This window comes from Rhinatrema bivittatum, chromosome 1, assembly GCF_901001135.1.
Source record: "Rhinatrema bivittatum chromosome 1, aRhiBiv1.1, whole genome shotgun sequence".
Taxonomy (NCBI): domain Eukaryota; kingdom Metazoa; phylum Chordata; class Amphibia; order Gymnophiona; family Rhinatrematidae; genus Rhinatrema; species Rhinatrema bivittatum.
The window spans coordinates 808539847-808564828 of NC_042615.1; the positions used below are offsets into that span (position 1 = coordinate 808539847).

Genomic DNA, 24982 nt, shown 5'->3' on the forward strand with positions numbered 1-24982 from the left:
GGCCTCTAACATTTTAATTCTATATCTTATGTCTATTATTTCCTTTAGTAAAACTTTCATTGGGGTCTGTTTATGGGCACTCTCTATTGTACTCAGTTTGTCTCTTAACTCCTTGCTTTGTTCCTCTTTCTCTCTCTTTATATATGAAGGAGTTGCTATAAGCCTCCCTCTGATGACCGCTTTTAAACACTCCCAAAGTATAACGGGTAAGGTTGCATTATCATCATTTATGGTGAAATATTCCCTTATAGCCGTCCATATTTGAGTTTCCACCTTCTTATCCTTTATCAAGGAATCGTTCAGTTTCCAAAACAGACGTCCACTCACCCCCTGTAGATGGTCAAATTCCCACCATATAGGTGCATGATCCGACCAATCTATAGTACCAATACCTACAAGACCTAGTATTACTTGCAAGTGATTTATCAATAAGAAAATAGTCTATTCTGGTGTAAGTATCATGGGCCATTGAGTAAAAGGAATAATCCCTGCCTCCAGGATTTCTTTCCCGCCAGATATCCAATAATTGCCACTTAATAATAAAGCTCTTCAGGGCCTTCCGATCTGCTTTGGACTGTTGAACTTTTCCTTTAGAACAATCTAATAAGGGGTTGCTTACCATGTTAAAGTCGTCCCCCATGATTTCTTTTCCGCTCAAACATTTTAGGAGTTGAGCATCAATCCAGTGCAGCACCTCCCTTTGAAGCGTGTTTGGGTTATAGATATTTACCAAATTGAATAGTATTTTATTGATATAAAGTGACACTATAATGAACCTCCCTTCTGCATCTCGGTGCACCTCTTCAATTTGTACCATTAAATCTCTGGATATCAATATCCCCACTCCGGCGTATTTAGAAGTAGGCGTGCTTGCCGCTAGTAAAATATGGGCGTACTGCTGATTACTCAATAATCTTTCATGTTTCTTCTGAAGATGTGTTTCTTGTATAAAGATTATGGAAACTTTCATAGATATGGCTTCCTTAAACGTCTGTTTACGTTTTAATGGTGTGATTAAGCCCTTTACATTGATAGACATCACCTTAATAGACTGCATAACCAGAAAATCTCCCCCCCAACCCTCCGAAACTCCCAAGAGACAGTACCACCCCCCATAAATCTACCCACGCTTGCCAAGCCCCCTTCATGGTCACAGGCATGTTCCCCGCTTCGAAACCTCCCTCCTCTGCCCTTTCTCCCCCCCCTCCTTTTAGTAAAACCATATAGCTTCCCCTGTCCCCCATCCTCCCCCCTGTACCCCCAGCTACTGAGGGGAGCTTAGTTCTGAGATGGACCACACATCCCCCTCCCCCCATCCAATTTCAACCATACATAAAACTTATAACCGGTGTCTATCCAGAACTCTGACACACATCAGTAAACAGTAAACAGTTAAAGCAATACAACTTGAGAACCAAAGCAGCAATGTAGCCCCAACACACGCAACTTGGACTTAACCTCCGTTCCTTTGACTGCGGAGAAATCAAGCACCTGACGATAGGGGCCAAGCCTTCAATCCACCCCCTCTCGTGCAGCACTGGAAGCTGTTTCGGATGATTTGCGGTGTAAATGGGAGCCCGATTTCCCCACTCGTTGCCACCTCGGGCGCTCATTCACTTCACTTTTCTGAGTGGAGGTCTCATGTGCTGGGATAGGGAGCCCTGCTTCTGCCAACACCGCTCCGATTTCTGCTGTTGATTTAATTCGATGTGTGATGCCTCCCGCTGTAAAGGTAAGGCCTCTCGGGTATAACCATCTGTATCTAATACTCTCTCTTCGAAGAAGGGTTGTTACAGGTCTGAGTTCTCTTCGCTGTTGCAGGGTAGCAGCAGCCAAATCTTGATACAAGGTGATGGCATTTCCTTCCCAGGTTATAGTACCCATCCGTCTTGCCTGTTGCATGATTTGTTCCTTCAGACGGAAACTATGTCTTGAGGCACATTGGTTCTTGGAGCGCGAAGCACTCTGTGTGCCCCGTCTAGCACTATATCATGGTCCTGTGTAGCAGAAACATCCGTCCCCGCATTAAGCACAACCGTGCATATCTTGCGAACCACCATGTCTACATCCTCATATACATCTGACTCTGGGACGCCTCGTATTCGAATATTCGATCTCCTTGATCTATTTTCCATATCCTCGAGTTTCAGCAAAATCTCAGCATTAGCGTTCTGTAAAGTGGTGATATCAGTTTTAAGGCGGGAGGACTCCAGTACTTGTTCCTCCACGATATTTTCCACTTCCTCAACACGGCGGCCATATTCCCCCAACTCTGAGCGGAGTTCCTCTACAGCAGCCTGCAAATCAGTTTTTAAAGATTTAATATCTTTTTGTATCTCGTGGAACCACATCTGAAAATCTTCTTTGGTAAGTTCCTCCGACGACCGAATCTTATCGATGTCTGTTGTTCCGCTACCGCCTTTATTATGCAGCTCTCCCGCATCCGCCATGTTCTCTTCCCCCATTTCTGCCGTTTCTCGCAGGGCCGCGAATCGCGATCCCCCCGCTTCGTATGAGAATGCTTTTAAATTAATAGATTTTTTCTTGGCGGTCATCCTGTATTCTTTAGTGATCTCAAGTCGCTCTTTTAGTCCTTAAATTCACATTGATGGCACAGATTTAGAAAGGATTAGAAAAAGGATGGGGGGAGCTAGCGCCTTAAGCGACCAGATTGCAGGGATGACGCCACTTCCCCCTGCTTGCTGGCCTTCTGCCTGTTAAGTTCTAGGTTTACCTCTTCTGTTTAACTGCTGTTGTTGTTGTCGTCGTTGATACGGCTGGTAAGTCGTAGGTCTGTAGGATTGATAAGACCGGTATGGTCGGCATGAGTATTGAAGATGGCGTGAGGATCCGAAATAACGCAGAGAGGTCGAGTAGTGAGAGGGGCCGGTCAGAGATTATACTGCTACCGCCTGATCTTTTAGCTTTGTGACTGCCTCTTGAAAACGGTCTCCGAAAAGGTTATCTGCAAAGGAGACTGAATTGAATGAGGAGGAAACTTTGCAGGGTCTGAAGATGGTTCCCTCGTGGGTTGTGGTGTTCCCGGAGAACTTGAGGAAGATGCCTGAGGTAAAGAGAATGTTGACTGAAGGGATTCAAAAAATCCAGATTTATTTATTTAAAAACTTTTATATACCGTCGTTTAGTGATATACCATCACAACGGTTTACAAATAGGCACATAAATAAGTTCAGAATGGATTTAATTTTAACCAGAGGGTGCCGCAGTTGTTCGGATACATGAGTCAATATTATAAGCTATATGTAAAGTGTAATAAAATTCCCTTTATGGGCTAACTGTAGATGCGGTATACTGTAATTCTTTAACTTAATAGTTAAGTGTGATAAAATAAAAAATAAAACTCACATATGTTCTCAGGTGACAATAAAGGGAGAAGGCATCTAATGATAGCGCTTCGGATAGCTGAGAAAATGCTTTTTGTGCCTGTGGTGGCAATGGAGGGTGATTAGGTTTGTATGTTGCTACCGCTAAGCCCAGTGTGTCTGACTCGCGATTTACCAGATGTTTGTCGTTTGGTCTGTCTTGTCTCATGACTTTCTTCCCCTTTGGATCAAGGTCTGGAGGTTGGTATTGTACGGAAAGTGGTCATGAAATGGATGATCTGTCCGTGAGGATGCAGACGAGGATAACCGTCTGTCCGTGAGGATGCAGACTGTGATAACTAGCTCCTCAGAAGAGGAGCTAGTTATCACAGTTCTTTTCGTACCTGATGAACTGGAACGGTGTGAGCGATGTGGGCTAGCCAGTCCACTTCATCTGGATGCTTGTTACGGTCGGTATGGTGATGACAGCTGACACTTTGGGTAGTATATAGTGTGTCCTCATCCATTTAGGTTGAGGCTTCAATGCCATAGTCTGATCCTTCTGAGTGGTAGAAGTGTCGTGACAGCGATGATGCTGTATGCTGAGACTGTGAAGGTGGCGAGCCTTGTACAGCCCGATGCATCAAGTAATGCTTTGAATGTTTCCTTTTTTGCGCCGAGTGCATCGTCTGCGGCATTGAGTGCGTCAATCGAGGCGTCGAGTGTGTCAACTCAGATGCCGAATGGTTCAACCTAGGTTCCATATGCATGGACTTTGTGGAGTGTGTTGGCTTCGGCGTCGACTGCGCTGTCAGACACGAAGTGTGCCAGCTTCAGTGGTTAATGCTTCAGTGTTGAGGATGTTGACTTCGGCACCGGATGCGCCAGTTTTGGTTGGTGGTGCATCAGTAACAGCGTCGACGCTGGTACCCTCGGCGCCAAACTCGACAACCTCGAAGTAGAAGGCCTCGGCATCAGCGCATGAGTCGTGTTATCTCCACCCTGCACCGAGAATGCTGGATGCGCCTCACATCCCGTTATTGATCCCTTCTCATGGGGCTTTTTTAGTTTACCCGAGGATCTCACCTCCTCTCCAGGCCTGGAGAGTCTGGGTTCTAGTGAGGCCGCTCAGTCGATGGGGCTTGTTTCTTGATGGGCCCTGGCGATGAGTGTGCCCCCCCATCCTTTTTTAGGCTTTCAATTTTCTGGGCCCGTTGTCTTTGGGCTCTCAGCGACATTCGTCCACAATGTGTACACTCGCCTTGATTGTGGTTGGATCCTAGGCAACGGTAACAAATCATGTCCATCCGTAATAGACATGATTTTCCCCACAATTACAGGGTTTGAAACCCAACAGTCTGATCTATTTTTTTTTTACATGTTTCTCTTCAAAACAAAAAACGCTGAGGAGAAAGGAAGCTCCGTGTGCGATCCCATGCGCAGAAAAAAACAGACTGAGGAGAATGTTACTTTCTGGAGCAGGAACTCACGGGCAGCCGCAGAGGACAAAAGTCTAACCACTGCTTGGGGAAGCTCCGCTTCCTGGGACCTGAAGGACAGCTCCCATGACAGCATGGCTAATTCAGCCCAGCTATCAACGGGAAAAACTTGATAGGTTTTTTGACAGATATGAACTGAGGAATTGGAAGCCAAATCTGTCTCAGCCATGATGGAGCTATAAGAATCGTAATTCCCTGGTCTCTTCTGAGTTTTAAGGAGGTCTTTGCCATTTAAGTATGGAATATGCAGACAAGTCTTTCCTTTCAATAAAGGGAGAAGGCATCTAATGATAGATTGTTTTCTGACCTTTTTCTGGAACAGAATGCTGGCACTTTTTTGTTCTGAACTATTGCATACAGATCTAGCTCAGGCGTTCCCCATGGGGACAACAGGCTATTTGCCACTCTGACACAAGGGACTACTTGTGAGGGTCCATTTGGCAACTCAGTCTGTCTGCCAGAATATACATTCTTGCCAGATATGCAGCTCTTAGGAATGTCTCTATTGAAAGGGTCCCGAATATTACTTGACAGCTTCCCAACACTAGAAGAGAAAATAAGTTTTTCCCTATTTGCTCACGTGGCTGCCCGTATTGCCACATGGTTATGTCTGTCTGTCCTAGAATACTTTAATTAGCCACCTGATTTCTGAAAGGATTGCCCTTCGGCTTCAGAAAGTTAAAATGTAGTCTGTTCCTCGGGATCAGGGGCAGAGTGTGAAACCCATTCGAATGGGTTCCCAAGCCTATATGCATCTGAGATTTAAACAACTGAAAGATGACCAATTTGAAAAGTTATGCTCTTGATTATACTGGAATGGAATAGCCAGTAGAGAGGGGGATCCTTGAACGTTTCTGGTACATTGATGCATATATGAAGGCCAAGCAGCCTGATTCCCTGTGACTAAGGACTACTGGGCATACTGCATATCTAGATGTGCCATGGTAAGTGCATGCACTGTTGAGCCCACCATGATGCTGACATGTTCTAGGCTGATGTCTGCCTCATTCCCCCTCACTGAAGTCACTGTCAGATTCTTCTGGCAGGGAGAAAACCAAATAGACCAAAGTCAGGTTTAGCAGAGGCCCTATGAATTCCAACTGGGGTATTGGGCTTCTGTTTGGACTATGATTTAGGGACCTCTGTTTTCAGTTTTTATTTTTCCTGGAAATTTCAATGTTTAAAAAAAAAAAAAAAAAAAAGAGAACCCATTGATTTTGCACTTGTTATAAAGTAATTTTTCCATTGATTTTTTTTTTTTTTTTGTTATAATGCTGAAATTCCCAGGAAAAATATATAAACAAGAACAAAGGTCCATACTTATGATAAACCCTAGTATTTCAGCAGCCAGACTGGGCTTAGCAGGAATCTTTCTGCCTGAGAGCTAATTTGATCGGCCAATTATTTGTGGGGCTCTAGACAGGCCAAAAGCCAGATGCAATACTGGAGGATGAAAGGAAATAATTTTGTGGACAAATTTATTCCATTTAATTAACTCTGAATGTGCTGATCTCTATTCTATAATCATCGCCCCATTTGTTTACACTTTAACAATACATTCAGCATCTCTTTTCTTGCATAACTTGTACATCTTCTCTACCTGTACTTCCTAAATAAACTTGTTTAATAAGATTTTGTTCCCTTACCCTTTCCTCTACACAAAGGCTTTGTAAACCTTCCTCTAAAGTTGAGCAGGTCACAACACACAAACAATGTCACCTTGAGGGGGCCAACCTGAATGCACATTGGCAGTGATCCTGGTTTCCTTTTAGGAATCAGCATCAGTCCCGTCGCATCACTACCAGCAGCTGAAGGGAATCAACTGACGCTGGAGGATCCAAGGCCTGATGGACCTTCACTCTTCCTCAAAAATATTCAATACCAACACTGAATGGAAGGCAAGAGAAGTGGCCACATCCTCTTCAAAGCTGAGAAAAGCACTGTTGGAGGTCTGAGCTTTCTGGGGGGGATGAGCCCTCCTCACCATGGGACTGTTTTGAGGGAGAAGAGAGCAGGGATATTCTGGACTGGCCCTGAGCCCGGCCTCAGGCACCAACTGAGATCAACGCTGATGCTTCTTTGGCTTCCCTCGCTGCCAATGAAGCAGAACCTCTTGTCTTTGAGTGGGAAGAACCAGACAATGGCTCGTCTTTGGGTTCCCCAAAGGCCACATTGAGAACTGATTTTTTCCTCAGATGTCAATGACACTAAATCCACCAATGCAGCTCAGAGGTCTCTCGATGTGTAGACCTCTGATGCCGGTGGATCAACCTTCTGTGCCTAGAATGTTTTTCTATCAGTTCCAAATGGGACAGATGGTCCTTCTGGGTCATGGTCGCAGATCCACTGACATTGCATGTTGCCCCCAGGCACACACCATAGTCCTGCTGCACTAGGGGCACTGCTGGCATCTGCTAGACATGTTCAACCGAAAAAGAACCAAAGTAAAATCAAAGTATGCTGGCGGTGGATTGATACCTGGTGGGCACTGATAGCATATTGCCGCAGAACCAAGATGAAACTTACAAAAAAATGCTCAAAAAACCTATTTGGGAACTAGTGGAAAAAAAGACTACCACAGGGTCCCTCAATGAACGATCCTGCAGCAGAAAAACCTCAAAAGCCTAGCTGGAGGACAGAGGCCAAAAAAAATAAATACATTTAGCGACCTTTGGGTTCTACTGATAAGTAAAAGACTGAGGGGCCCCGACAGACAAATGGCATAATGGCATGCAAATTTAGTGAGGTAGAGTCAAAGTTCTAGAAACAACTTAAGTTTTCTGGGACAGGCTCCATCAGATGACATCTCCCCCGTGTGAGGACTGCCATCCTATTCGTCTTCTGAGAACTTTGATCCTCCCCTGTGCAGCTCCATCAAGACAAAAAAAAATTCACTATTTTCCAAATATCTGCTTTTATGACAATTATTTGGGTTTAGAAATTTTTTATTTTTTTTTAAGTTCTGTTCACCCTCCTGTGGAACAAAATGAATTTGGTTGAATCTAGCCCTATCAGTTTTACTGCTGCCTTTCTAGTGATATTGTATAATACTTCCAGTGTATCAGAATGTATAGCTAACTAGGGTCTCCCCAACAGAAAGCATCATCACGGGGAACAGTAGGGCGAGGTATCCCAAGCAATTTCAAGAGAAAACCTTTCTGCCTTGAAAGCCCTGCCAGTCACTAAACTGAAAAAGATGGAAAGAGACCATTTTCCCTCAGTTTAACACCAGCACAACTTGTGGGGACTCCTAGCGTTTGCAATAAGGATAAGATACAGAATTAACAGCTGCAGTCAGATGTATTTGCTTATCACATCGCCATTAAAGACGTGATTCCGAATTCCTCCCACTTCTTTCTTGTTGCATTTATCTGTTTTTGCCCTTGATAAAAAAAAGAGTCAGCAAGTACCAAGCACACACTGCAGATTTCTGAAATGACAGCTGTTGAATCAAAGTATCTAGTCATTGATGCTGAAGTCTGGTCTACCACAGCATGTGTTCAAGCACGGAAGAACTGCAAAACGGAGGTAAAAATGAAGATGTGAAGAACTGAAACCAACTTACATCTCCCACACACACTGGATCAAGTGTGGGCAAGCGATAAATAGCAAGGCTGTTTGGATTGTCTCCTCCAGTGGCCAATAGCGTCCGTGAGGGGTTCAACTCAATGGCATGAATGCCACAGCCTTGTTGGTTTGCAATAGCGGGCTCTCGATCTTTCAGAATAGGAATCTTCGTTATCTGACTAGTCTCAATGTCTACAACAAACAGCTGAAAGAGAAGATGAAAGCAAGAGTTTTAGACCAAGTTCAGCAAAATGATTTCAATTTTAACCACATTTCTAAACAATTTATGTGCACGGAAATAAAAATTAAAAAACAAAAAAAGAGATACATTTTTATTGGACTAATTTAGTACGTTTCTTGACTAGCTTTCAAGAGTTAAATCTCCCTTCCTTAGATCCGAACGGAAGCCTGTCAAGAAATGTCTTGCGGTAGGATCATGGGAAAAAAAAAAAAATAGTATGGCCTTATACAGTATACATATATTTTTTTACTCATTAACTTTTATTTCTGTCTATTCAAATGGATTAACACAGCAACCATACTACTTTTATCTGAGCACAAAATTAATTTCCTGCACAGCCCTCCTCTATGGGGACTACAGTGAGATCTATGACTCCGGGACACACTGTGATGAAAGATACTGACACACGCCTTGTATTTCTGCATAGCCTCCTCTATGGAGACCACACTGTGAGATCTGTTATCCCAAGACTCACTATTTTATTGTAAATTGTAGGAAATGGCGATTATTGATTTGATTTAACTGTTACATCTCATTTTACTGATAGTATCCCAAATCAACAACTAGATTAGACATAGCCTGCAGGCATACTGTGGACACTCGGATCCTTGTCTTAACATAATAAATTACAGTAGATATCTGGCCCTCACTGCTAAACTTGTGTGGGCAATCAGAAGGGGGGGGGGGAGGAGGGGGAAAGAAGGGCAAAATAAAACAAAAAAAAAAAAGGAAATGCTCTTATGAGTACTATGATGGATTGGTTTAATCAACAGGTCCAAGACATGTGCAAAAGTTGTTATATGTTCTACTTAGATGATTCTGACTAATAAATATGAAAATAAAAAAATAAAAAAAGCTTTGACCATTTGTGGGATATTGCACCTTATCCAAAAATCAGTTTTTCCCTTCTTCCTCAATTCTCTACAATCTGCTTCATTTTTTTTTTTTTTTGAAGGGATTAATAAACATGTGGATAAAGGTGAACAGATGCAGTGTATTTGGATAATCAGAAGGCGTTTGACAAAGTCTCTCACGAGAGGCTTCTAAGAAAACTAAAAAGTCATGGATAGGAGGCGATGTCCTTTCGTGGATTACAAACTGGTTAAAAGACAGGAAACAGAGAGTAGGATTATATGGTCAATTTTCTCAGTGGAGTGCCTCAGGGATCTGTACTTGGACCGGTGCTTTTCAATATATTTATAAAATGATCTGGAAAGCAATATGACAAGGGAGGTAACCAAATTTGCAAAAGATACAAAATTATTCAGAGTAGTTAATGCACAAGCAGATTGTGATAAATTGCAGGAAGACCTTGCAAGACTGGAAGACTGGGCATCCAAATGGCAGATGAAATTTAATGTGGACAAGTGCAAGGTGTTGCATATAGGGAAAAATAACCCATGCTGTAGTTACACGATGTTAGGTTCCATATTAGGAGTTACCAACCAGAAAAAAGATCTAGGAGTCATTGTGGATAATACTTTAAAATCATCGGTTCAGTGTGCTGCAGCAGTCAAAAAAGCAAACAGAATGTTAGGAATTATTAGGAAGCGAATGGTTAATAAAACGGAAAATGTCATAATGCCTCTATCGCTTCATGCTGAGGCTGCACCTTGAGTACTGTGAACAGTTCTGGTTACCACATCTCAAAAATATATAGTTGCGATGGAGAAGATACAGAGAAGGGTGACCAAAATGATAAAGGGGATGGAACTGCTCCCCTATGAGGAAAGGCTAAAGAGGTTAGGGCTGTTTAGCTTGGAGAAGAGATGGCTGAGGGGGGATATGATAGAGATGTAGAACAGATAGATGTGAATCGGTTATTTACTCTTTCGTATAATAGAAGGACTAGGGGATATATTCTAACAGAGAAGGAGAAGCATGCATGACTATGCATGTTCTCAAAGAGGAACTTTTGCACGTTTATGAGGCACTGCTGGTATCTGTTTTTGCTACGAGGTGCTGAGAGCAGAACACAGGTTCTGGTCTAGATCTGAGCATCAGGCAGTAGTGACTTCATCATACCTGATTAAGTCTGTTGGCACAATGGTTGGGAAACCCTGGGCTAGGGGATACTCCATGAAACTAACAAGTAGCACATTTAAAACAAATAAGTAAAAGTAAGTTTTTAACTAAACACTCAATCAAGGTATGGAATCTGTTGCCAGAGAACATGATTAAGGCATCTAGTATAGCAGGGTTTAAAAGGGGCTTGGACAATTTCCTGAAAGTCCATAAACCATTAGCCAAAGGGACCTAGAGAAAGCCAGAACTTATCCTTGGGAGTGAGCAACAAGGAATGGATCTTCTGTTTAGGTTCTATAGGGTAATTGTGTCTCAGATTGGCCACTGTTGGAGACATGATACTGGACTCAAAAGATCTTTGGTCTGACCCAGCATTGCACATCTTCTGTTTTTATAAAAAATATAAACAATTTTTTTAAAAGTTAAGAACTGTAGCATGATAGAAAAAATTTCTGAAAGGTTTCTTCCAAAAAACACAATTAAACATTGTTGAGATAGGCAGCTCTGTTAAAACTATGGAGTTCATTTAGCAGTGGGCATCTATCATGTATTCAAAAACATTGGCAGTAGCTTTTCCAGTGTTCAATTTAGTCCAGTTACTTTTATCTATTTATTATGGATGTTTTTATGGAAAACATATAAAAACATTGATAAGCCATCTATTTACTATTGATAAGCTGTTTACTTCACTGAGCGTTCTCATTTTATCCATTGTACTCCAGTGATTTCTGAAGTGAAGTGACTATTTTCATCTTTGATCCTATAATCCTGAATTCCTTTGCCAGAAAAATGTCAAAGGCTGATGTAACAAGTGCACCACCCTTTCTTAAATTACTAAATATTATTCAAGAACTTTATGGCATCATTAATTAATAGTTCTCTATTATGCCACAAGATTGAGTGAAGGCTACAAGGGGTGAAGGAGCAAGCCTTCTTCCTGGATTAGCAGTGCTGGGTTGTTCCCCAGGCTTTGTGGGGGACTTACTGAAAGTTGTACGAGATATGCATACCCCGCTGGGGCTACTAAGATCATCCTGGCATGGTTTTGCATACATTTCAGCAATGTTTTGGCTATTAGTGAAATTGGGGCGGGGGGGAATGTAGAGTAGCCAGAGTACGTCTTTTGTAATACGCTGAAGCCCTTTTACAATCTAGGGTATGTAGCACTTTTTCCCTTTTGCGTTTTTGTTTCAAGTAGAAAGAAGGTGATGTTATGGCTCAAATGAAATGGTGATACCACTTTTGGTAAGAACCTGGGATGTGGACGTAGAGAAACTGTCGTGGAAGAACTGGAGATAAGGTGAAAAATGCACCAGAGTCTTAATTCCACTTATCCTATAAGCCAATGTGACCACTACTAAAAACAATACTTTCCAGGTGAGAAACTTCAACGATGTCAACTCCAATGGTTCGAAAGGAGATGCCATTAGAACAGTCAGGACTAAGCTCATATCTCATGGAACAGGGGGCCACTTTAGTGGTGGCTATAGGTGAAGGAGACCATGCATGAAGTGTGATATTAATGGATGTATGAACAAGGGTACTCCATCGTCACGGTGAAATGCTGCTATGGCATTGAGATGTATCATAACAGACGTGGTAGCCAGTCCAGAGTTGGAGAGGTAGTGCAGATATTAGAGCAATTGTCAGAACTAGCATGTAAAGGAAAATTAGTTTCTTACCTGATAATTTTCGTTCCTGTAGTACCAAGGATCAGTCCAGGACACCTGGGTTGTGACTCCGCACCAGTAGATGGAGACAGACTAAAACTTGTGGGCGGAGCCATATATGCCCCTGTGTCAGTCACAGCCCCTCAGTCATACGGAATGTCAAAGTAGAACACAACCAGAGAACTAAACTAGCTACAAACCGCTAATAGAACGGGGAAAGAAATACCCCTCCTGGAAACGGACTCTCCAATCGAGAGAGCCAAACAAGCGGAACAGAGTAATTCAGAACAAAGAGCGGACTCTCCATTACTTCAGCGCAGCACTGCGGGCGGGATCCTGGACTGATCCTTGGTACTACAGGAACGAAAATTATCAGGTAAGAAACTAATTTTCCTTTCCCTGTACGTACCAGGATCAGTCCAGGACACCTGGGATGTACCAGAGCAACCTACTGAGGGTGGGAAGCAGAGAGTCCCGCTCGGAGTACCCTCTCTCCAACCCTCCGGATTCGGTAGCCCGGACATCCAACCGGCAATGCCTGATAAAGGCATGCAAAGACTTCCAGGCAGCCGCCCTGCAAATCTCTTGAGGCGACACCTGAGAAGCTTCCGCCCAAGACGCTGCTTGAGATCGAGTCGAGTGAGCCCGCAGCCCCACGGGAAGAGGTTTTCCCCCGCACCAAGTACGCCGAACTGATGGCCTCCTTGAGCCAACGAGCGATCGTTGTGCGGGACGCTGCAGCTCCTTTCTTTGGTCCAGAGAACAGGACAAACAGATGATCTGTGACCCGAAACGGATTAGTGACCTCCAGATATCGGAGAAGGGATCTCCGTACGTCAAGCTTCCGTAACTCCCTCTCTTCTGGAACAGAGGACTCTCTGCACGCAAAAGCGGGCAACTCCACCGATTGATTTACGTGAGACGACGAGACCACTTTCGGAAGAAAGGAAGGAACCGTCCATAAGGAAACCCCCGAATCAGAGATACGCAAGGAAGTTACAGGACAGGGCCTGTAACTCGGAAACACGCCGTGCCGAGGCAATCGCCACCAAGAATGCCGTTTTTAAAGTGAGATCCTTAAGAGTTGCGCGTTTCAAGGGCTCAAACGGCGCCGTGCATAGAGCGGAGAGAACCCAATTGAGGTTCCAAGCCGGACAAGGAAGACGTAACGGGGGGCGAAGGTGCTTAGCACCCCGAAGGAAACGAGCAATATCCGGGTGAAGCGCCAGAGACGTACCACGGACCTTACCTCGCAAACACCCCAGCGCCGCCACTTGGACCCGTAGGGAACTGCATGCCAGACCTTTGGCCAGACCCGCCTGGAGGAACGCCAGAACATCAGAGACGGAAGCCGAAGTGGGGTCCACCCCACGCTGCACGCACCAGTTCTCAAAGACCACCCAGACACGGACGTAGGCCAAGGACGTCGACTGCTTCCTGGAACGCAGTAGCGTGGCCACCACCGCATCTGAATAACCTTTTCTCTTCAGTCGATTCCTCTCAAAAGCCATGCCGCGAGACAGAAGTGATCCGCATCCTCCAAACAGACGGGGCCCTGATGGAGCAGGGCCGCCCTTCCCTGGAACCGAAGGGGTGCCGCTACTGCCAGTTGTACGAGGTCTGCGAACCACGGCCGGCGAGGCCACTCCGGTGCCACCAAGATCAAGTTGGCCGGATGTAACTCTATGCGCCGTAGAATCTTGCCGATCATCGGCCACGGGGGAAACACGTAGAGCAGCACATCCGTCGGCCAGGGAAGCACCAACGCATCGACGCCTTCTGCCCCCCGCTCTCGACGTCGACTGTAAAATCGCGGGGCCTTCGCGTTGTGCCACGTGGCCATCAGATCCATGTGGGGCACACCCCACGTTTCGCAAATGAGAAGAAACGCTTCGTCCCCCAGCTCCCACTCTCCGGGATCCAGACGATGACGGCTGAGATAGTCCGCCTGCACGTTGTCGACTCCCGCAGTGTGAGACGCAGCGAGGTTGCTGAGATGCACGTTGTCGACTCCCGCAATGTGAGACGCTGCGAGGTTGCTGAGATGTTGCTCCGACCAGGCCATCAAGCGCTGAGCTTCTTCCGCCACCTGGGGGCTCCTGGTCCCGCCCTGGCGGTTGATGTAGGCCACGGTGGTCGCATTGTCCGATAGCACTCGGACTGCCTTTCCCCGCAGCAACGGTAGGAAGGCTTGCAGGGCCAGATGGACCGCTCTGGTCTCTAGGCGATTGATAGACCACTGGGCTTGCAACGCTGACCATAGGCCTTGGACCGAGCTCCGCAGGCAGACCGCTCCCCAACCGGAAAGGCTGGCATCCGTGGTCACCACTGTCCAATTGGGCACCCGAAGAGAGACTCCAGAGGACAGACGACTGGGATCCAGCCACCAGAGCAGGCTGGACCTCGCGTGGCCCGCTAGAGGAAGCGGTAGATGGAATCCCTCCGAGACCGGCTTCCAGCGGGATAGTAAGGATGACTGTAAAGGTCGCAGATGAGCGAATGCCCAGGGAAGCAGCGCCAGCGTTGAAGCCATAGGCCCTAGGACCGTAAGGTAGTCGCAGACCGCGGTTGGCGGAGAGACAATAAGCGCCGTACTTGGGCTTGCAGTTTGCACACCCGGTCGTGCGATAGGAACACCGTGCCCTGCTTCGTGTCGAAAACAGCTCCCAGATATTCCAAGGTCTGCGTGGGTGTCAGATGACTCTTGCTGAAGTTGACCACCCATCCTAGGGACTGCAGAAGAAGTAGGACCCTGGCCACTACCACCTGACACTGATCCTCGGACTGCGCCCAAACCAACCAGTCGTCCAGGCACGGATGGACCAGGAGACCTTCCCGGCGCAGCTGCGCCGCCACCACGACCATTACCTTCGGGAATGTACGGGGGGCCGTCGCGAGCCCAAACGGGAGTGCTCGAACTGAAAATGCCATCCTAGAATGCAGAACCGGAGAAAGCGTTGGAACGACGGCAGACTGCCTATGAGAAGATACGCCTCCGAGAGGTCCAGGGAGGCTAGGAACTCGCCGGGCCGTACCACGGCGATGACTGAACGAATCGTCTCCAGTTCGAAGTGAGGAACGCGAAAACAGCGGTTTACCCCTTAGAGATCCAAAATTGGTCCGGACGTGCCGTCTTTCTTTGGGACGATGAAGTAAATGGAGTAACGCCCCTCGTGTTGGCTGACCGGGCCGGGGGAAATAGCACCCAAGCTTTCCAAGCGTTGGATGGTGTCTAGCACCGCCGCCTTCTTTTTGGGGCCTTGCAGGGTGAGACAAGGAACTTGTCCACTGGGGTACGAGCCAAATCTAACGCGTAGCCGTGTCTTATCACATTGAGGACCCACCGGTCCGACGTTACACCGGCCCAGCTCCCGTAAAAATGACAGCAACCGCGCCCCGACGTTGGGGACGGCGAGCTGAGGCCGCGGTGGGAGGTGGGCCGACCAGCTTTCATTGCGAAGACTTGGCCCCTGTGATCGCCTTGTCTTCCGAAACGCTTCCCCCGAAAGGAACTGCCGCTGCCACTGCGGGGTACGGAAGGAGGAAGACCTATACGATTGTCGGAGGCGCCTCGCTGGAGACAGAGTAAGACTGAGGGGCTGTGACTGACACAGGGGCATATATGGCTCCGCCCACAAGTTTTAGTCTGTCTCCATCTACTGGTGCGGAGTCACAACCCAGGTGTCCTGGACTGATCCTGGTACGTACAGGGAAAGGGGTTTATAGCATGTGTGGCGCACCAACCTGAGTAACGATGCCATTTAAAGCTGTAGTTGCATCTGGTAGACTGTGTCCTTGCTGACAGGACATCTTGAATCTGTTTGGGGAGATTCCATTGTAGTAAGGTCATGCGTTCAACATCCATGCATTCAGATTTACAGTGAAGTGTCGTGCATAAAGGAGACTTCCCTCTTTTTGAATCAGCAATTCCGGGTTGCTCCCTAGATTTTGTGGAGGATAGTGTGAACACTGTACTAGATAGGCATACCACGGTTGTCTGGGCTATGCCAGGGCTATTAAGATCATCCTTGCTTGAAAGTGCATGCATTTCTGAACTGTTATGGAGTTTAATGGTATTGGAGGGAATGCATAGACCAGACCTTTGGGCTCCATGACAACAGGAATGCATCCGGAGCTTCTCAGTAAGGAGTTGGTCAGATAAAGCAGAAATTGTGTACCTTCCTGGTATGCTCTGTTGCTCAGGTTGGTCCCTGCACTGAAACAGTACATCAGCCACCAACTACAATAGGGACCATTCATATTCTACATAGGCAGTCTGCCTCTACGATGGCAATTCCTTGCAAATATGCTGCATGTAAAGTAATGGTGTCTGTTGCCCACTCCCATTTGGTTATAGCTTCCTCACAGAGCGCATGCAATCCTGTACCTCCCTGCCTGTTCATGTAGAACACTGCTACTTGGTTGTCCTAATGGATTATTAGGGAGGATCCACGAAGAAGATGCTGGAAGGCATTGAGAGCATTGTGCATGGCTCGGAGTTCTACTAGATTTGAGTGTGCTTGCTTTTCCTGATTCCATAGGCCTTGTGTTTTGAAGTGGAGAAGGTAAGCCTGAAGAGGCGTCTTAAAATTAGCTGGTGCGGAAAAGATGTAAAGGAGCACTGTCGAGTAGTATACATAGTTGTAGCTACCACTCAATTTCCTGAGCCATTGGCTTTGTCAATCTTGTTTTGTTCAACAAAGGAAGAAGACACTGGTACCACTGACTCTGGAGTTCCCACTGTAACCAAAACATGTGTAGTCTGGTTAGGGAGACTACATGAAGGGAAACTGCCATATGCCCGCATAGGACTAGGACATATCGAAATTGAGGTTTTCCTGTGGCACACAAGTTTGTGCATTGCATATCAAAGTTTACGGGCTCAGTTGTGAGGGAGATTCGAGCTGGTACTGATGGAATCTATCCGCCCCAATAAACCATATTTGTTTTGAAGGGGTGGGGGGCGGGGGGAGTACTGACTTTTCATAATTGATGAGAAACCCCAACTTCTCCACACATAGTATAGGCTGCTCCCTGTGAGACCAAAGGGTTGGTTTGTTTGCTGCTACCATTAGCCAGTCATCCAGGTAGGGGGATTATTCATATCCTTGAGCAAAAGAGGTGTGCCACAGCCATTGCTAAACAATTTGTGAAGACTCTTGGGGCAGAGGAGACTCCTAATGGGAGGACCTTGTATTGATAGTGGAAGTGAGCCACTCGGGAAACAGAAGTAACGCCAGGAGGAGGAGTGGATTGGAATGTGAGGATATGTATCTTTCAGATTGAGGGAACGCATCCAGGTCGATTGGGTTGGATGAAGGGCAAATTGGTATTTAGGGAAGTCATCTTGAAATTTCTCCTGACAGATGTTTAAGGATAGGAGGTCCAGAATTGGTTGGAGAACTGTTTTCTTGGGGATGAGGAAGTAGTGGGAATAAAAACCCCTGTTGTAATCCTGAGTTGGGATGCTTTGCATGCCTCCTGGGCAATTAATGTGCACATCTCCTGCTTGAGGAGAGTTAGAAGGTTGGGAATGGTTGGCTGTGACATGGAAGTGCAGCAACTTGGGCTGGTGTACAAAATTTAGATAATAGCTCTGTTGAATTATTTTGAGAAACTCATTGGTCCATGGTGATCTACCCGCAGGCTTGTTGACAATGCTGGATTCCATCCCCAACAGAGATTTGTTATTGTGGAATAGTTAAAAACCCTGTTGAGGTTTCCTGGAAGGATGCGAATGTGGCTTATGCGCACAAGCTGTGGGGGTTTCTGCCAGCTTTGTTGGTAGTAAACTGGTTGGTCGGGTTAGAAAGAGTGGAAGTTTTTCCTGGGCATTTGTACTGTTGGTAGAATTGCCATCCGGATGGTCCCTGATCACTTTGTGACGATAGCGATTAAATTGCTAAGTTCTGCTCCTTAAGCTAAACACAGTATCCTTTAACTTGTCGCGGAAGAGATCATCTGAGAATGGCAGATCAGCCAGCTTTTCATTGACATCTTCCCTGGACCTTATCCACATTCTTCTAGCACCAATTGATACTGCAGAGATTCTAGAAGTGGTGTCAAATACCTCATATACTGAGCAATGAATATGTTGAAGATCTTCAAGGTCAAGAAGAGGCTGAGGTGTGACAGGCTTGTCAGCTTCCAAACATACATATGGCTTTAGAGTTTGCACGCAATCGTATTGCACTATATAGAACTTGTGTTCTCTCTTAGCCGCCAACATGATTCCTTGGAAGATCTTCTTCCCAAAGTCATTTAGGAGTTTGTGATCTCTCCCAGGTGGTGCATACAAATGTAGTCTTATCTTCTTTGCCTTTTTCATTGCAGACTTGGCTACAACTAAGTTGTGAGGGAGTTGTATCTGCCCAGTTCTTGGGGAGTTTTTTTTAGTTTAAATGTTTAAGTCTACTTTTTAGCCATGGTGGATCCTGAATAAGGAATCTCCCATTTTTTCAGGAGGAGAGTGTCTAATACCTTATGGGATGGTAAAATGGAGGGTTCTGCTGAAATATCCAAAATCTTTAGCAGACCCATTACTTCTACTCTTAGATCCGGCTCCTTCCTAAGTTCTAATTTTAGAACAGAGCCCAAATTCTTCACAAACCTGAAACAGGTTAGGTCTTCTGGAGGTGAAGTATGTTCTGGTGGTTCATCAGGGGAATCAGATGGCAGCCCCACAAAACTATTGGGGGACTCTCCTAGGGAGATGTCTAAAGATAAAGGCAGTGGGGAGGCAGGTGGTAAATGCTCCCCCGGACTTGGAGGAAGTGGCAGATCCTCAGGAAAGTAACTGTCAGAAAAAGAGGAAGAGGTAGAACTCCTGGCATTATCTTCTCTTTAAGTGGAAGAATCGGATAGGCCAGCGGAAAAGGTGACGGAAATTGAGAAAATTAGTATAAAAACCCTCACTATTTCTGTAATTTGTTCAACAGCCTGATATGAATGCTTACCAGGTGATGGCGACAGAACATTTTCCTCAGGCACAAAACTTTATCTGTAACTCCAGAAGTGAAAATCAGTATGACAGAAGAAATTGGGTCTAGGATTTGCAGCCGGCAGCTATGCTGCTCCATGGCGGACACTAATATGGGTTGTGGCACTGTGGCTAAAAGAGGGTAGAAAGGTAGCCCTGGGGGCTGGTGTCATCAGCGGACAGGATGGCTACTTAACCTCGAGCTCCCTCTTTCACAAAGCTAACATATGCCCCAAATTACACTCACATTCATTTGTATTCATATGTATTCATATGTTACAATGTTATTACTTCAATAGTTTAATTAATTGTTATCTTGTTAAATGTAAAATAGGGCAGATCTCGCCCTATTCAACTTGTTACCTGGAAACCGATGTGATATCTCGATCGAATGTCGGTATACAAAAGAAATAAATAAATAATAAATAAACAAACATCTGAATGCATCATCGTACATCCACCCTAAAAGAGGCTGCCTTTTTGTACAGGACGGTCTCCCTATCTCATAAAGATGACTTCCAAAAAGAAGGGGCCCGATTTCAAGCAGTATTCTTACACAAAAGCCATGCTGGATGTGGAAGAACATGGCGGGTCGGCAGAGGTAGAGATGGCAGACGCTGCCGACAAAGATAGACAAGGCTGCAGGTCATACAATATTATCACAGCCAGACATACCACTGCGGGAGAAATTTTGCCAATGGTTTGGGGAAATAAGAAAAGAAATGAAAGATAATAAGCCCTAATTGATTGAAATATCAGACTTGAGAGAGGAAATGGCAGACAGACCAGAGAGTCGACAAATGTGACACCCGGCTAGATACCCAAGCAGACAAAATAAATAGGTTACAAAACCTATGCGATAAGCTACAACTGTGGGACATCAACTAACAATCAAAGCTGGAGGACCTAGAAACAGAAGAGTCCAGGAACTGCCATGCGGTAGTAAAACAGCTCTGCTTATTTTTTCTGGAGCAGGATAATTCAAATGGAACTTTGAGTGATTTACCATCCATTGAACTCGAGCGAGCACATCGATCGCTGGTGGAGAGGGTTGGTAATAGGCCCCATGTCATCATTGCATGTTTCCTCCACTTCCCGGTTAAGCAGAGGGTGATTGCGATAGCCCAGCGCCAGCAATCTTGGATTTGGAAATCCCATTCTATCTCAGTGTTTGACAACTTATCTCCAATTTCCATCAAGAAAAGCCTGGAATTCCAAGAGATAACTTCAATCCTATGGAAGGAAGGCTTCAAGTACAGTTGGCTGTTCCCCTTCGGGATAGCCATTAAGATCCGGGGCACCATATCCAAAGCCAACAAGATCATTGAGGCAGCGGCCATTTTGAAGTCAGCAGGGTCACGGTCAAGATGATGGCTTCTTCTATTGTCCAGTCTACATCAGCGCGTGAAGAGACCCCACGTTGGAAAAGAATGGGGAAAGGTGGAAGGTGGCTGCGACAGCACTCGGGAGATCCCATACTGGTTAAAGACTCTGGCCTTGACTGAACTTTGACAATTCAGTTCTTTCCAAAAAAGTCTGTTTCGGACCAAATACTGGCTGGGTGGAGGGACAGTTTGTTTGCACATATGAATGATTACCCATTATATGGATGGTTTGACTGTGTGGGGGGTGGACATTTGCAATTATTAATATGGGATGGGGGCTTGAGGGAGGTTGGCTTAGTGCTCTGTGTAGCTTACCAGTTCCATCTGCGATGGCAGTTCTGCTACATTGCAGTAGCGGATGGATCTGGGGTGGGAGGGGGGCGATTATTATGGTTAATTTTGTTGATATTATTTGCCTCGATATTATCTTTTTATGTTTTATTTACAAGTACTTTGGGTAAGATGGTCCTACAAAAGGTGAAGGAATGAGTGTACGGCCAAGAGTGGCAGGCTTCTGCCTGGGGGGGGGGGGGGGCGCGATTATTTCATCTTAATCTGTTTGAGCCTTCTCCCCAGACAGTACATAAGTCTGTGATACACATAGCACATGATGGCTCATATTAGGATATTATCCATGAATGTAAAGGGGCTGAATTCTCACCGCAAGAGACAATTCCTAAGATCTGAGAGTCAATTCCTAACATCTGAGAGTCAAGTGCAGTTAGTGTAGCTGGGTTCAAAAAAGGTTTGGATAAGTTCTTGGAGAAGAAGTCCATTAATGGCTATTAATCAATTATACTTAGGGAATAGCCACTGCTATTAATTGCATCAGTAGCATGGGTTCTTCTTAGTGTTTGGGTAATTGCCAGGTTCTTGTGGCCTGGTTTGGCCTCTGTTGGAAAAAGGATGCTGGGCTTGATGGACCCTTGGTCTGACCCAGCATGGCAATTTCTTATGTTCTTAAGATTCTGGGACCTCTGTGGTGCTATTGCAGGAAACGTCTAAAATGTCGCCATGAACATGTTATAGCATGGTCCATGTTCTCTTCCTGTTTTTTTGCGCCAGCATCAAAGGAGACAAAACACTCAGGGGTGGGCATTTTATTCCTGAAGTCCTTTGATTGTTCCATTAGTGGCTCAGTGGTTGACTTAAAAGGTAGATTTTTTACTGGTGAAATCTGTGATGGGGGAGAAGTGTATACTGTATTGAATGTTTATGCTCCCAATGTAGAGCAGGGTCCCTTTTTTGATAGCTTATCCCAGTTACTTGAAAAGGAGGGGGGAATGGATACCTCATAATAGCAGGAGATTTTAATATGACTATCTCCCTCCCCCCAAAATTAGATAATTCGGGAGGTGAAGGTTTAGGGGCCAATCCACATCACAAATGTCTGAAATCTCTTATGAAACGATGGGATTTGATTGACATCTGGAGGCAGCGGTCCCCTGATATCAGGAACTATTCATTCTACTCAAACCCTCACAACTCATATTCGATAGATCTCTTTCTAGTAGATACAATCATGGTTGGTAGGATTACGGGTGTGGAGATAGGCTCCATCACTTGGACTGACCATGCTCCTATATGGTTGGATTTTTTGTGCAGGGGAGCAGTCTCAGGGAGCCGCTTCTGGAATCTTGATATGCTTTTAGATGATGACTTGTGTTCAGCTGGAAGATAACATCTCTGATTACATAGACAGACATGAGTGGCTGGGGTAAATCCCACCTTATTGTGGGATTGCCTTAAATCAGTAGTGCGTGGACAATTAATTTCCAGAGCGTCTTATGTGAAAAAAGAAACTATACAAGAATCAGACATTACAAGCAGAAATAACACAATTAGCAGTCCAATACAAAAAAGCCCTTTCAAAATCAATATTTTTACAATTACAAAGGGCAATGGCTGCTTTGTAATCATTGGAGATGGATAGAATTGCGCTACAGCTCAGCTTGGTAAAGCAAGAAAAATTTGAATGGGGTAATAGGTCTGGCCGACTGCTAGCTCACCAATTTAAAAAAGCGCATCTCACAAAATCAGATTATGGGGATAAATGATAAAGACGGCTCCCTACTGACATCACCTATTGATATTAGGAAGAGGTTCCAACATTTTTATGGGGACTTGTACAGTGCAGATCCCTCCATTTCCACTGCTCAGATTAGATCCTTTCTGTCCCATACTGATCTTCAGAGTCTTACTGAGGAAGAGAAAAGAAGTTTTGATCAGGAAATCTCAATCTTTGAAATACAACAAGTAATCAAAGATCTTAAGGCAAATAAGACTCCAGGTCTAGATGGTTACACGCCTCAATTTTATAAGAAATTCTCTACATTTATAATCAATCCATTAAGGGCAATGTTTAATTCATTAAGGGAGGGTAACCCTTTACTTCAGGGTGCAAATACAGCGGGAATTTCTATATTAGGCAAAGCTGGGAGAGACTTGTCCTTATGCGGGTCATATCGTCCTCTCTCTTTAATTAATGTAGATCTCAAAATCTTGGCTAAATTTTTGACTACCTGTTTGAACAGAGTAATGGCTCGATTAGTTCATCCAGATCAGGCAGGATTCATCCGGAGTAGGATGGCTAACGTGTGCAAAATTATTGATCTTATCTGGTGGGTGAAGAAAAAGAATTCCAGCGGTATTTTTATCTGTGGACCCTGAGAAAGCTTTCAATTTAGTGCAATGGCCCTTCCTGTTCAACATTTTAGAGAAGATTTGGCTCTTTCTTTAACTGGTTAAAATAGCTGTCTAATGCCCCAACGGCAAGGGTAAAGGTTAATGGTTTTTATTCAGACCCTTTTGAGATCCAATGAGGAACTCGGCAGGGCTGCCCCCCTGCTCTTTGCTTTATTTTTAGAATGATTCGCTACGTGGATACGTAACTCTTCTATACTACGGGGGTGGCAGTGGGAGGGGTTGATTACAAAATTTCCCTTTTTGCGGATGACATCCTGTTTATGTTGTTCTCTCCAGAACAGTCGCTGGCAGGGGCAGTGAATATTTTGCAGGAGTTTAGCAAAGTATCTGGATTTAAACTACATGTAGAGAAGTCTGAGCTGTTGAATATCTCCACCTCTGCTAATTATCTTCCTCGGTTGAAAGCAGCTTTTCATTTCAGGTGGGCACCTCAGAAGATAAATATTTAGGGGTTCATAGTAATAATTTTGATGACCTTTTGAAACTTAAGTACAAACCCCTCCTTAACAAAATCTTCCATGATTTAGACACATGATCAGGGTTATCCCTCACCTGTATAGAAGCAATTCTGCCTAGCAAGATGAATGTATTACAAAAAATGTGATACTTGTGTAAATCCCTACCTATATACCTATCTTCAGCTGTGTTAAAGCAGTGGCAACAGCGATTTTTTGCATTTATCTGGAAGCATAGGCATCCTAAAGTCACCAGGAATATCATGTACAAGCCCAAATTAAAGGGGGATTTAGGGGTACCACTTCTCGATTGGTACTATGTGGCAGCGCAACTTGATTGGAGTAAAAAGGGAGAACAAAAGCCCTGGGTGATATTGATATTGGAACAAGCCCTGGTTGGTAAAATGCCCTTTTGGGCGATGCCTTGGCAGCCACAGGAGACCTGGCATCCCACATTATGCTTGCCCCCTGCTACGGCTACCTCTCTGAGATTGGGGCATCATTGGCGTGCACAATTGGTGGGTTCTCCCAGATATTTTTTTTTAGCTCTGCAATTCAGCATAATGTTTCCTTTCCAGCGGGGGTGGGGGATGCTCTCATTCTTTTCTTGGGCAGGGAAAGGGCTTACTCAGTTAGGTCAGCTCTGGGAATCAGGCACCTTTCTAGCCTTCCCTATCCTCAAGGATAGGTTTCAGCTATCCTTGTCCGATGTGTTCCCATATCTCCAAATTATCTCTGGGTAGGACAATTCGAACATTGGCGTAATCAGGCCAAGAGAATGAAGGGCCTGATCTCCTGTTTATATAGGTATTTTAATACAGATCTGGTGGACAAATCAACATTTGTCAAAACATGGAAGAAGGACCTGATTCGCACCCTGACAGAGGACCAATGGAACAGTATTTTTTTATAACACTATGAAGTGCTCCTTTTCGGCTGTACTGAGAATAAAAGTATTGTTGCGATGGCATCTCTCACCCGTAAGGATTCATAAGGCCTATCCCCATAGGGATAATTTATGCTGGAAAGGGTGCAGGAAGAGGGGCATCTTTTTTCACATGAGGTGGGAGTGCCCTAAAATCACTCTGTTTTGGGGGGTGATATCTACAGTTATTTCAGAAATTTTGTTAGA

The 24982-nt window shown here is 45.0% G+C and overlaps 1 protein-coding gene across 2 annotated transcripts in view; it reads right to left on the bottom strand.

The window, feature by feature from the left end:
• DCAF12 (DDB1 and CUL4 associated factor 12) overlaps nt 1–24982 on the bottom strand; it is a 136473-nt gene that overhangs the window by 80166 nt on the left and 31325 nt on the right. For both annotated transcript variants that reach the window (XM_029581189.1, XM_029581197.1), the window contains exon 3: nt 8388–8594. In XM_029581189.1, the coding sequence (XP_029437049.1) occupies nt 8388–8594 (207 nt within the window). The remainder of the gene's footprint in view (nt 1–8387; nt 8595–24982) is intronic.